Source organism: Pteropus alecto, unplaced genomic scaffold (genome assembly GCF_000325575.1).
Source record: "Pteropus alecto unplaced genomic scaffold, ASM32557v1 scaffold20, whole genome shotgun sequence".
Classification (NCBI taxonomy): Eukaryota; Metazoa; Chordata; class Mammalia; order Chiroptera; family Pteropodidae; genus Pteropus; species Pteropus alecto.
The window spans coordinates 7,218,500-7,232,413 of record NW_006436298.1 but is presented as its reverse complement, the minus strand read 5'-3'; the positions used below and the strand labels follow the sequence as shown (position 1 = coordinate 7,232,413).

General features: G+C 34.2%; 1 protein-coding gene and 1 pseudogene across 5 annotated transcripts in view; one reads left to right on the top strand and one right to left on the bottom strand.

Annotated features, from left to right (window-relative positions):
• Positions 1-13,092, bottom strand: part of BDP1 (B double prime 1, subunit of RNA polymerase III transcription initiation factor IIIB) — a 75,650-nt gene extending 62,558 nt beyond the window's left edge. For 2 of the 5 annotated variants that reach the window (XM_025047687.1, XM_025047686.1), the window contains exons 1-7: positions 12,639-13,092; positions 10,267-10,543; positions 9,466-9,575; positions 8,543-8,602; positions 7,002-7,130; positions 5,772-5,905; positions 4,726-4,820 (exon numbers count right to left, since the gene is read on the bottom strand). In XM_025047687.1, coding sequence (XP_024903455.1) covers positions 4,726-4,820; positions 5,772-5,905; positions 7,002-7,130; positions 8,543-8,602; positions 9,466-9,575; positions 10,267-10,543; positions 12,639-12,850 — 1,017 coding nt within the window. In that variant the 5' untranslated portion in view covers positions 12,851-13,092. The remainder of the gene's footprint in view (positions 1-4,725; positions 4,821-5,771; positions 5,906-7,001; positions 7,131-8,542; positions 8,603-9,465; positions 9,576-10,266; positions 10,544-12,638) is intronic. The other 3 variants (XM_025047685.1, XM_006913122.3, XM_025047688.1) reach the window with 2 other exon arrangements.
• On the top strand, positions 10,033-10,151 carry LOC112480903 (annotated as a pseudogene).
• Positions 13,093-13,914: the final 822 nt, after the last annotated feature.

Below are 13,914 nucleotides of genomic sequence, written 5' to 3'. Positions count from 1 at the left end.
TTTTTCTTCATAAAACTTATCACCAAGTAATACAAAAGTTTTCAAGGATGACCATCTTTCTCCCTTAAAAAATCGTATTATTCTTTAAACATCTCAAAAGTTAACAAAAGTTACATCTATAAAAAGTGACAGGCTAAATTAATCACTAAATTAAACATCCTGAGAGAAATGCCAATAGGCTTTATGAATCATCCAGTTGTAAAATATTGCCACATCATATTTTATCTAACCGGGAATAGAATTCAGAACAATTTAAAAGTCTGTTGAAGAATGTTTATTAGTAGTACATTAGGTCAAACTGTAGGTCAAATTTCATGATCACAAAATAAATCCTATATTCTCGACCTCTCACCCTGACAATGTAACTGGTTACGGGTTTGTCCCACACAATCCAACCACACTGTAAATTAACAACGAACAAAATAAATGCATCAACTATTTCCAAGCACTGGACAACAGGCAGAACAAGAAGGACTATAAATCCATAATCTTGGACAGAAGGGAAACATACAAGATATACTAACATTCACCCTGGCTCTCTGCCAGAGCTAAATTTCCTAACCAATGAAAGGGAGACAAAGGCCAAAGAGAACACAGAGATCCTACTGAGCTTAGGAATAGAGAATCCTCAGGGGCAGGGTACTAAAGAGAAGACAGTTATTTAAAAGGGAGCCTCACAAGCCTGGTGGAAGCACCCCATGTCTTGGTCTATAAAATATCTAGTTGCATATGCCCAGAGTATGAGGCCTAGTAGAGAACAGTTACTATAGGAACAAAAGCAGAAGGAAGATACTAGAAGTCACATAACACAGTAGGATGACAGATTTCTAGCCTACATGAAGAAAAGACTTTGTTAAAACCCAGACATTTACGAGACATCAGTAAAGCCATCACTTAGAAATAAAGACCACACTCAAGAATGGACTTTCTCAATCAAGGTTCTAGCATGAGACTTAAGCCCTAAGGCCCTAAGGCACCCACTTTATGTAATAAATTACCTTCTCCAAGGAAGGTCATATTAGTACATGACCATCCTTGGAGAAACTAGAAAACAGCAACTCCATTTATTTTCTGTTGCTCAGATGAGAAATGTAGAGTTAAGGATCAGTCTAGAGCTGCCTTAAAACCAAGCCTTGAGAGGAATGAGGAGAGTTAGCAGTGCATTCACTGCCTTCTATAAACAAAAGTCAACACTCTTTAAAGAAAAAAAAAAAAACATAATCCAGACACTGTACACACATCATCTACAATGGCCAGCACACAACACACACACACACACACACACACGAAAAGATAGAAAAATGTGATGCACAGTCAAGGAAATAAAAAAAGTCAGTTGAAACAGATCCCAACATGACCCTGATATTTAAAATAAGTAGACAAGAAAGTCAAAGTACCTGTTAAAAACATGTTTGAGGATTTAAAGAAAAATAAAAAATGACCAGATAGGTAAATCTCAGCAGAGAAATGGAAACTAAGAAAAATAACCAAGTAGAAATTACAGAAATAAAAAATATAATACTGAAATTAAACATTCACTGAATGAGCTTAACAGCAAACTGAAGACAGCAGAAGACAGGGTCAGTGAACTTATAATATGGTAATAGAGAAAAAACAGACTGAAAGAGAAAAAAGATTGAAAAAAAATGAGCAGAACTTTAGTAACCTGTAGTACAATGTCATGCAGAAAAATACAAGTAAGCAGAGTCCCAGGAGAGAATAAAGCAGAAAAAATATTAAAAGAAACCATCACTAAGCAAATCATAATTACACTGCTTAAAACCAAAGTTAAAGAATAAAATCTCAAAACAGCCACAGAAAAACAATCCATCACATACATGGGAAGAATGGTATAAATGATGAGTGACTTTTCATCAGAAACACTGGTCAATGGAATATTTTTAAAACACTGAAAGGAAAAACTGTCCAAACCAGACTTGTATGTCCAGCAAAAATATCCATCAAAAATGAGACTGAAATACAGACTTTGAGATATGGAAAACCGAGAATTTTTCAACAACAGATCTACCTTTGAGACAGATTTAAAATGAAAAAACCACCAAAAATGGTAAACATGTAGCTAAATAGTAAAGACTAGTTTATTTTTTCTACCCAATTTCCTCTAAAAACAAAAGACTCTTTAAGCTAAAGTTAAGTTCATTGTAATGTGGGGTTTACAAGGTATTTAGAAGTAAAATATGTAATAGTACAAAGATGGAGGGTAAATGGAATTATACTTGTAAAGAGTTTATTATTTGTGAAGTATACGAGTAAAATGGTACAAGCAAAAATAAAACTAATACTAAAAAAATAGTTGGAGTACCAAAAGGCATCAGAAAAAGAGGAATAAAAAAACAGATGAAATAAATGGAAAATAGTGAGATAGTGGGCTTAAACACAGCCATATCAACTACTACGTTAAATATAAGTGAACTACATTAAATATAAGTGAACTAAATTATTACATAGAAATGTAAAACATATTTTGTTTTAATTTTATCAAGGGTCAATAAAAGAATACAATGAACGTTTTCTCTTCTCTCACAGAAATGCAATATATAATAAAATTAAATTAAAAGGCAGAGTGTCAGACTGGATAAAAAAAGCATAACCAAATGTAAATCTAAACCACAATAAGATATCACTTCATACCTGTTAGAATACCTAATATCAAAAAGACAAGAAATAAATGTTGACAAGGAAGTGGAAAAAAGGAAGCCCTTGTGTACTGCTGGTGAAAATGTAAACTGGTGCAGCCTCTATGGGAAACAGTATGGAAGGTCCTCAAAAAATTAAAAATAGAATTATCATATGGTCCAACAATTCCACTTCTGGGTATTCAGCTGAAGGAAATGAAAACAGTAACTAAAAAAGATAATCTGTACCCCCATGTCACAAAAGCCAAGACACGGAAACAATCTAAATGTCCACTGATAGATAAATGGATAAATTGTGTGTATGTGTACACACACGTGTGTGTGTACACATACACATACACACATGAACAGTGGAATTATTATTCAACCATAAAAAGGAATGAAATCTTGCTATTTGTGACATGAATGGACCCTGAGGGTATTATGCTTAGTGAAATAAGTCAGACAAAGAAAGACAAATACCATATGATCTCTCTTATATTGGAATCTAAAAACAAAACAAAACAAAAACCAAGCTTGTAGATACAAAGAAGATTGGTGGCTGCCAAAGGCAGGAGGAGGGAGAGGATAAAATGAACTGGAATCACAACTAAAAAAAAAAAATTGTTTTAAGGAAAAAAGATAAAAGAAATCCTACTCCCCACTGTGATGGTATGAGGAGATGGGGCATCTGGGAAGTAATTAGGTCACGAGGGTGAAGATCTCATGAATAGAATGAGTGCCCTTATAAAAGGGACCCCAGAAAGCTCTTGCTCTCTTTCTTCCATGGTAGAATACAATGAGAAGTCTGCGACCAGAAGACAGTCCTCACCAGAACCTGACCATGGTGGCACCCTGATCTTGAACTTTCAGCCCCCAAAGCTATGAGAATAAAAGTGTTATTTTAAAAAAAAAAAAATTACAAACCAATATCCCTCATAACAAAGATGCAAAAAATACTCAAGAAAATATAACAGAATTCAGCAACATATAAATAAAATAATACGGTATGACTAAATGGGATTTATCCCAGAAATCCAAGATTGGTTCAACATTCAAAAAGCAATGTAATTCACTATCCCTTTTCACTTTTCTACACTTTGCCCAATGACCCACTGAAACCACACTAAACTTTTAAGGGAATAGTCTAAACTATTTTTGAGAGAAATAGTCTAGTGACAAATTTATCATTAACTACTTAAATAAGCTCCTCTAGACAATTTCTAGCCTTCACAGAACTTTAACATTTTGTTCTGCTTATATCAAAGATCAACATTAGAAAACACATTAAAAAATATAAACAACTTCTCATTTTTTGTAGAAATATAATGACCATTACACGGCACAATGCTCCCCAGGTAAGACCAATCCATGCCTAGTCCAAGGGAAAAAAATAAAAGTCAGTATTTCCTAATGGTTCCTTTAATGAAGGAAAAAGTCCATGGTTGGATAAAGATCTCACTATCAATTTGAAATGTGTTATGGCAACATAGTGAGCACTCAAATGCACTTCAACACAGGAAACTTGTAATGAAGGTTCTCAACAAAAGGAACTGTAAAACAGAGAAAGTTCATCCTTTTAGGCATACTGAAGCACTAATTGACATCACTGCTTTTGTTAATAGTGTCATTGGTTGTCCAACAGTTAAGGTAGCCTAGGAAAGCAATGTTAGATCAGAAAATGAGAACTATGTAACTTAGCATGCTTCTCTTCATGACTTCCTAGGAAATTCAGAAATATATTTTGTGATCATAAAGCTGCCCTTAACCCAAATGTACAGTACATTTATTTTCCTTCTTCATTATCTAACTCTCCTTATATCTTAGTTTCAGAGGCTTTATTGATACTCTCTCAAATACATTTTAGAAGTGGGCAAAATATAAATAAAAAATATAATACTACTGTTAAGGAAATTGTATTCACATTAGAATTAAGAAATATTACATTACTTTTGAGCTATAACAAGAAATAGGTTTACCAAAAACATAATAGTGAAAAAAGGTGGACTGAGATTTAAACCAAAGGTTAAAAAAATGTTAGTAATTTTTAGCCTCTTTCCAATCAACAAATGTAATGGGTTTACTTTACCTTAATTTCTATCCTTGCTCTGTGAGGAAAAAGCTGTCCAATCATAGAAAAGTCAGTTCCTACCATGCTGATGGCTAAAAAAAACATATCTGTTTCTGTAAAAATAAAAGATTTTGAAAGACTGAAAATTAATCTTCTCAATACTGCAAAGGTGAAATAATCTTATCTAAACATATATACTGAGCTAAAAATAAATTTGATGGTACTTAATAGTTTTGTGTTAAAGTCCAGTAAATGTTTAGTCATAAAAATATGTCTATATACTTCAATTTTATTGCAAACAACCTCATGGATCTAAAAACATCTTCAAACTTTTATACAGAAACATGGTGTAAGAAATATGCATGCTCATACTAAAGCAGCTAGAATTAAAAAAAAGAAAGAAAAAAAAAAGACATCCTGCATATCTGGTCTCTAAATCAGTCATAGCCAGTACGATATTAGCACTACATAAGCAACTAAGATGTACTTAGTAGTATGTGAAAGAAATTAGCTAGAAAAATATATAAAAAACTTATCAGAAGTAATTTCGAGAGACTAAGACTGGGGAAGTCAGAGAAGTAAAGAATCTTCTTGCTATATATTATTGTTGTGTTTGAATTTTTTTCCCAAAACTGTATTATTTCAATAATAAAAAATAAGCAACAGTATGCAACAAGTATTATATATTTTAACAGCATAATCTTTACTTTTAGAAACTTTATTGTGCAATACTATCTGAGGTAGAATATTATTATAAGCATTACAAACATTATAAATATTGTTAATTTTTCATTAAAGCAGTATTTTTTGTACAGGCATTTGATAAAAATATTCCCAGCCAAAATGACCATAATGCTAATTTCTAAAAAAGATTTTTAAGATAAAGTCAGAGATATAGTTCCATGGTGGGGGGAGGGGGGAAAGTACCAATAAAATTAGCTAAAGAAAAAATAACATAGTAGTTTGCACTTTATTTACTTAGAAGAGACCTGGTTTAATTCAGAAAATATTTCACTTCAACTTCAAATAAATGACCTACACAATTTAAAATGAAAATCAGTTACCTTTATTTGACCATGGTTTAGAGTAATAGTTTTTCCTAAAGCTTGAATATGTAGTTGTAGAACCACGCTCAAATATGGGGTCATTTTCCTCAACAACACAGGGACCTTTTGTCCTTAAAACTTCTACAGTTAAACTGAAAGAAACACATTTTTAAATAGATCCACACTAAAAACAGGAAGGAAACAAATAGTAAATGATATCTGAATAGTGATATTTTGAAACTCATCATGGCAGAGTCATCAAAAGTATAATATACATTTGAGGTATGCATAGTTTCTAAGAAACCGCTCACTGTTACTTAAAATGTGATTGCCAAGCAGTAAAATAAATGCCAACTTTTTTTTCATCGTTAAAAGCAATATAAAATTAAGAAAATATCTTTGGACCACCTAAAACATTTGTTTTACTGACTTCTGCATGTCTCCTTTAATGCATATTATCTTACCATGCTAAACCCAACAAGAGATACTAAGAAACATATTTATGTTTTACATTCCTGCACACAAAGCAGTTAAACATGCTTTTAACTACTTAATCCAGTAAAATCATCACAAAATAATGGAAAACATGGAAAAACAATTACTGACAGTATTACATTTATGTTTAATTATCACAGAACTTATATGCTACGATTTTTTTATTAATTAAACTGTCGGAACTTCCCATCCCTCTTTTTTATTTCTTTACCGAACTATCTTCTTTTAAAAATATACATATACTTTGGAAAGACAATGCCATATTTGAGAAATCTAATATCATGAGAAAATGAACCAGGAAGAGAATTAAACCTCACCATAACAAAACTCAGAAAATGCTAAACCTGTATTTCACTGTATCTTTAGTTATCATCATACATTAGAATATGGTATTAGTTAATAGCATGAAAACTTGAATACTGACTTCAAGACTGAGTCAATTTTTGAAATCTATCTTCAGTGGAGGACAGCATGAGATTAGCGCAACAACTCATTCCAATTACCAGTAAAGTTAGTAAAACAATGGTGGTAAGTTAATGGATTATAGGTCAGGAGTATCATCTTCTCATACAAAATATGAAGCTATAAAAATTGCTAAAAATTAGAAACGAATCTAACACATCTATTTACAATATCCATTATGCAAATATAAACATTGTTGTCTAAGTGACAATAATAGATACAGAAACTCAATCTTTCTCATTAGACAAAGCACTTTAGTTCTTATGACACCACATCTCTCTCTTTTTTTACCTTTCTTCATCCAAAATTATAGAACCATCTTCTGCCACTTTTACTCGGGGAACCAGCAATGGGCCATCATCCAGGTCTTCTTCTAGTTCTTCATTATCTTCAGTATCAGGAGTACTCTTACCTTCTTGCCTACCATATGTAAACATAGTTAATTCATATACCCATGAGAAATGCTTCTGACTACTATGAACTTCTAAAGTAAATTATTGGAAATCCAACATTTTATCTATTTCTAATTTTCCCTATAACCTAATTGAAAATACTATGTGTTGTTAAAGACATAGTTATAAGATTTTCTCAAATTTTATCTGGGAGCATTTAATAAGAAGCCTTTATTTTCTTTGAAAATAAAGAGAAATAAATGCTCATCTTTTCTATCTCAATTGACTATCAGAGTAAACCATCCAGGTATTATACAGTTAACAAAAAATAACTCTCACATTTGTATAGTACTAGTTTCCAGATCATTTTATTAACTCTTTAGAACAACCCTTGAGGATTGAGTATTTTCATACTCATTTGAGGCTTGAAGATAAGTAACTTTTGCTGTAGATTACACAACAGTAAGTGGACAGCAAGAGCCAAACAGTTTTCCAAATAACGACTCCAAGTCCCACATACTTTCCATTTAATTACACTGTCTCCTTAAGGTTTTATTGAAACAAATATAACTTATAAATCTATAAAAAACGTAACTGATTTGTAAAGCTTGAGATTCTGTTTTAAAACAATGTAAACTTCAAGTAAAACAGTAATCATTACTTAATAAACCTTGAAGTAACAACCAGAAAATCCCAATATTTCTGCTAATTTGCCATAATCCCCCACCTTGAATTACAAGGCTACAATAACTTCCTAAGAGATCTCTTGGAGGGATTTCTTTGGATACCATCATGACAGTGCAATGTGGAAGGCAACAGGGAGCTTGCAAGAAAAAACTCTCTAGTGACATCAAAACTACACATACTACAGGACACCCTACATAGAATGCTAAGAAAGGGACAAGAAGGGGAAAGGAAAAGGGATAAAAGGGGGAAGAAAAAGAGAAAGGAGGGCAGAGGAGGGGAGAGAAGGAAAAGGAAGAGAAAGGAAGGGTACTATATACATGTTTGTTTAAATAAACATAGGCTAGACCTAGAATGATACACTAAAAAATTAGTAACATTTGTTGCCTGCAGGGAGAGGAACAAGATGGCAGAAAAACAGAGTTGGAAGACTTTTTCTCAGTATACTTTTGTTCCTTTTGAATTCTGTGCTATGTGAATATATTACTATTCTAAAGCAAAACAAAACCCCTTTTAATTATAAAAGCTTTCATTTAAAATCATAACATTGGTCATTTATATATGTAATACACAAAGAGTGTAGGGTTTGCTTACCAATTTAATCAGACAGCAACTTTTATTCTTGTTAGAGATTCTATTTAAAATTTCCTATCACATGAAATTTAACTACAAAAGGAAGTATCACTTGATTTCGCTTTTTAAAAAAATGTACCCACACCAGAATATATTCAAAAAAGAGTGAGATAAAATGCTTACTCTCTCATCTGGATTGGTGTCAATGATTTTTCAGTTTTCTTTTCTTGCTCCAGTGAAGAACTATTAACCGCGAATAACAGAAAACTTTTTAATAAATAGTTAATTTATATTTTGTCAATTCTATGTATAGGCAAGAAGGAAATTATTTTAATTTGCATTTTTTTAATGATATACCATAACACTACTATTAATGATGGTTTGTCTCAACAGTCAATTTTTCAGTCAAAAACTTTTATCATCAAGTATAAATAATTTGTTAGGCCCTAAGCAGGGAACTCTATTACCCTCTAATTCCTCAATGAAGGGAGGCTCCCAGTCTGAATCATGAAGCAACCTAGTGGCTTGTCAAACAAATCAAAACCTCGGTTTCTGGCCTTTCTTCGACTAGGCCAACGCCCTAGTGAACCTGAAAAAGGCTGTACTGAAAATATGCCACTACTCCTACATCCACTGGCTAAACCTTCAACACCACAAATATGAGATTTATCATAAACCCTCTGCTTCTCCAGGCTAACTTTGATTAAAGAAGCTTTGTTCTTGGAGGATTTGTTAATCAAGTGCCACTGCATTTAATTAAAAGAGCATAAAAATTAGATCACCCCTTTAGATCAGGTTATACTATACAAGAAATAAAAATTACAGTCATGATTAGAAAAAAGTTTGGTTATTTTTACTACATCTTTATAATATAAAAAAGGAAACTTATTTTTAATCTCAGAGGTAAAGGGCATCATTTTTCATCCCAAGAAAACAGTTACTTGAAATACCACTAATTTATGTTGTAAAATCCTATTTAAAAAGACATCAGGTATGCTATAAATTTTATCAACATGTTTTTGGAAAATATGAAACTGTACTCTAAAAATGACATTTAAATCACTACATACTCAAAGAAAAATGAAACAGAAATAAAGTTTACTTACATCATTGGATTGCTATCTGGCAGGTAATATATGAAGTCTCTCATAGTCATCTTTGAACGATCTGGTGGCCTCTGGCTTTCATTTATGGCATACTTGTTTTTCCATTGCTTCTAGATACATATATATACACACACAAACACACACACAAAGATCCACTTTTATTTTATAAATATAGAATTTCAGATGTGCTATATTCAAATATACAGCCCACTTTTGCATTCGTTGCAAGTTCCTGAATATTACTCCTACCACAATTATGCCTGCTCTTAGGGAAAATCTTATAAATTGAACATTAAAAAGTTGCAGCACGTTAAGGAATTTTAAAAACTAAAGTGATTGGGACTGGACAAAAACCCAGTGTATAAAATCATGCTCACTGTGTGTGAAACTTCTATTTGTGACCTTCACCAAAAACAATGACAGATAATGAATAAAATATATAAAAGTTAATATCACGGAAATAATAGCTTAAGTCCACAGTGCTTCTAAATTATTCTGTTAAAAGGGGATACTCTATTAACACAAGGGACGTTATTTGGTTTTACTCCCCCATAAAAATGCTACATAGTCTACAGCCATGCCACTCTGAACGTGCACGATCTCATCTGATCTTGGAAGCTAAGCAGGGTTGGGCTTGGTCAGTAGTTGGATTAGAGAACACCTAGGAATACCAAGTGCTATAGGCTTTAAAAAAAAAAAAATGCTACAGATGCTTACGCTTATTTTGTCTCTAAATGATGCCTGACTCACATAAAACAGAAATCTAGCAGGAAACAGTCAAAATTCTGATTTTTCTCTTACCTTCTCTTTTCTTAATTCTTCTTTTAACATTTCTCTCAGTTTCTGGGCTTTATATATTCGGTATCTGTCTGAGCATGGCTGTTTCTCTTTTGTTGGAATGGGGTTTGGCTGTGAATCTTCTTGATTAACTGTAGATAAGGGATGAGGTTCTGAAGGAACACTGACGCTAGGCTTAACCACTGTAGAAGTACTTGATATTCGCTTTCTTCTCTGTGAAACAGTAGAGGAAGGTTTATTGGATTCTCCAACATCATTCTCACCATCAGTCTTTTCATCACTGTGGAAATTCAAAAAGAAAAAATAAAGCATCACAGATATTCCTTTAAATATTTTAGTTTTAAAAACTACCAGTTAAAAATCCAAAACAGTAAGATCTCATTACTAAAAATATCAATGACTAGAGATATATGTTCATTATGACAGAGGTTGCAATAAATATTTTGATGTAGTAAATCTTTTTTAATAGATCTGTAATGAAGACTGTTCATCTTTTCAAACTTCAAGTCCTTAAGCACATTAGAGCACATCATTTTATGTCATGCCAGGTCCCTCAAAAAACAACAAAAAAAAATACAAAAAAACCCTAACTTACAGGAACAAAGCTTAATTAGCCAAATTTTAATCACTACATAACTGAGTTTTTTTATATTAAGTTTATAATCTATACTCATGTCCTCCAAAACTGATCTAAATCATCGGCATTTTACTTTAATTATCGACCTGAGAGCAGTCAAACTAAACATATAAAACTTTAAATCTCTGAAATATTTGTATTGCAATATTTGAATATATACATTTAGCTACATTAATCAAACCAAATTCTATTTGAGGCAGAAATCATTTATCTTTTGTCAGGCACACCTCTACTCATACAGCTATTAAACTCCTCAGTCAGAAAAAGTGCTCAGTCACTCTAAATTACATATTAGATATAGTTCAGATTGGATATAAATATTACAAGAATGGCCCGAAAGCAAGTTAAGTCAAAAAGAAAGAGGGTATAAGTGAAGAATTAAAAGCAGTCTACTTTTTTCTTATGTTGCAGTTATTTTAATATAAAGGAAAAATGCCTAAATCTATAGTATACTTTTTCCAAAAAGTCTCCAGTTTGAATTCTCATCTCAGGCCTTATCATGTGACATATGCACCATCTGCATTTTGCCTAATTATGTTGAATGCACAAGGATAGAACACAGACTCTATAGATTTTTGCAACTAAGAAAGACACACAGAAAAGAAAAAAAACGATAAAGTATACTCCCTAAATGTCAACTCTAAGAATTAAATATCCTCCAGCTTAAATGTCAAGACTATAGACTCTTAGTAATTTATTAAATTATCAATCATCATGCATTACATATAGTTAAAAGGATCTCTGCAAACTTTAACAGTGATTGGTATTTGTAACTCCATTTTGGGGAGGAATTTTGAAACAAATTCATGAAAGAAACTTGGAAATTACTTAGCATCGTTAAGCTAGCAAAATAACACACTACACCCAGCACCAGTTCAGGCCAGCCTAGGAAGTAGAGTCAAAAACAAAGGAATAAAATTTTACCTTCAAGTCACAGCATAAACAGAATTTATACTATCTCACTGTCATTCAATAGGGTTGGCTTTTATTGTTTTCCTCACATACATAGTGCAGAAACAGGCATTAGCCTGACGTGTCCTTAATTACTTTGCTCCATCGCCTTTATTTTAAACAAATAACTTTTTGTAAGCAACTATTCTGCCATGCCCTGTGTAATATGGTTTATATCAGTTATCTCTAATCTCCACAATAATTCTCCAAAGTAGGTAATATTATCCACATTTTACAGATGAGTAAATTCTGCCTGGGCAAAATCTACCAAATTGTTAAATTCTGTATAACAATCTTGAATCCAAATGCGATACATGACAAATCAGAAAACATGGTCACTTTGTTAAAGGAACACACTCTCAAATCAAAGCAAGTACCCAGACCTTCTTTCCCACTGACATAAATCAGCAGGACCAAAGTAACACTAGTCTTCTTTTAAAAATAAATGTTTTCAAAATTTAAAAAAAAACTACAGTAACCTAAATTTTCTAATGAATAGCACCACCTATGGATATTCTTCAAGACTGTTACATCTGGATTCTTCCCACGACCACTTAAGATATGGTCCCCTCCCCAACAATCTACATATCATAACAAATTCCATATTTGCCATACCCTGTGGTCAAAGGGACAAACTACAGTTTGCAGTGAGTTTATCCGGCCTCGACTGTAAGACTTAGTGCAAGCGACGGAGTTACTCATACGATAAAGTTCATCTGCTCAGCTTCCAATACACAGACCCGGAAAGGTGGAGCAGATAAAAATGCTCCCATCTTCAAGCATTTACCTCCTCCTGGGAGCCTCTTCTTGGGGCTCCGCTCCCTTGAAATCCACCGAGGGCACATCTGGAGGCTCCGCTGGCTTCGAGGCAGAAGCCACTGCAGGCTCCGGCGGCCTGGGAGCCTCTTGTCCACGTTGGGGATTGGGGGCAGTGGAGGTCCTGGCACCTGCCCCAGGCCTGACATTCGGCTTCACGCTAAGGCGTGCCCTGCGGAACATGGCGGAGCCACGGGGCCCGGGGAGGCGGCCCCAAGGCCGCTCTCAGCCCCGAGCCCCGGCCGCTGCCCGGAGAGGGGATTAGTAACTACGCCCTTCCCACAAAGCCACTAGCCAGTCCAGCAGGCAGCTACCGCAGTTTCACGCCTCCGCCGCCGCCTCCTGCCTCCCGCCGCCGCCTCTTCTTCATGACCCTGCCACACTCAGTTTCCCCGGTACACCTTGCTCCCCGCCCTCAGAGGGCGCCTGAACTAACTGCGTCATCAGTGAGCGCCGCGGAATGACGTAAGACGCACATCGCCGAAGCCATGGTAACTGTCAAACTACAAAGTCTGAGTTACCTGTGAACCGGAAATAGAGACGCAAGGCGGTGGGCTCTTCCCTACAGGTGTCCTTAAGAGTTATTGAAAAGCGGGGAAGAAGGTAGTTAACTCCTCGACCCAAAATTTTAGGAGAACTATTAAAATCGCTGGCCAAGCGCTGTTTTGGGCAGAAGTCACCAAGAGTGACATTGACAACCATGTTCAAAGCCACAACAGCTGCTGCTTCCCTGCCGCCAATAAATAAATAAATAAAATTGCTGGCCGATTTTGTTTTCAGAGGGATCTGTAGAGCAGTGCCTGTTCACCAGCACATCCCCAGGGCTTAGAAATTCTAAATTGATGAGAACATAGATTAGAAATTCAGGTGTGAAGAAACTGAAACTAGTTACTTCCTAGGTGGGGTATTGGGTTTCTGGGAAACATGTCATGGAAGACCATTCACTGCATATGGTTGTGTAACTTTTAATGTGAATGTATTACCTGTTCAACAATTATTATAGTTAAAACTTTGTAAGTTAGTGTGAGTATTCTTAATCTGCCTCAGGAGGTAGCAGTAGAGTAAGTAATAAGGCATTCTGAGTTGAGAAGAATACAAAAGAAACAAATGAACAAGATACTTTAACAATGTATTACATGCCATAACAGAAATATAAAGGGTAATATGAGAGATTAATAGGAGGCTGGCTTACTTAAGGTAGGATAATTAGAGAAGGCTTCTATGATGGAAGAAAATGGCCGGAGCTG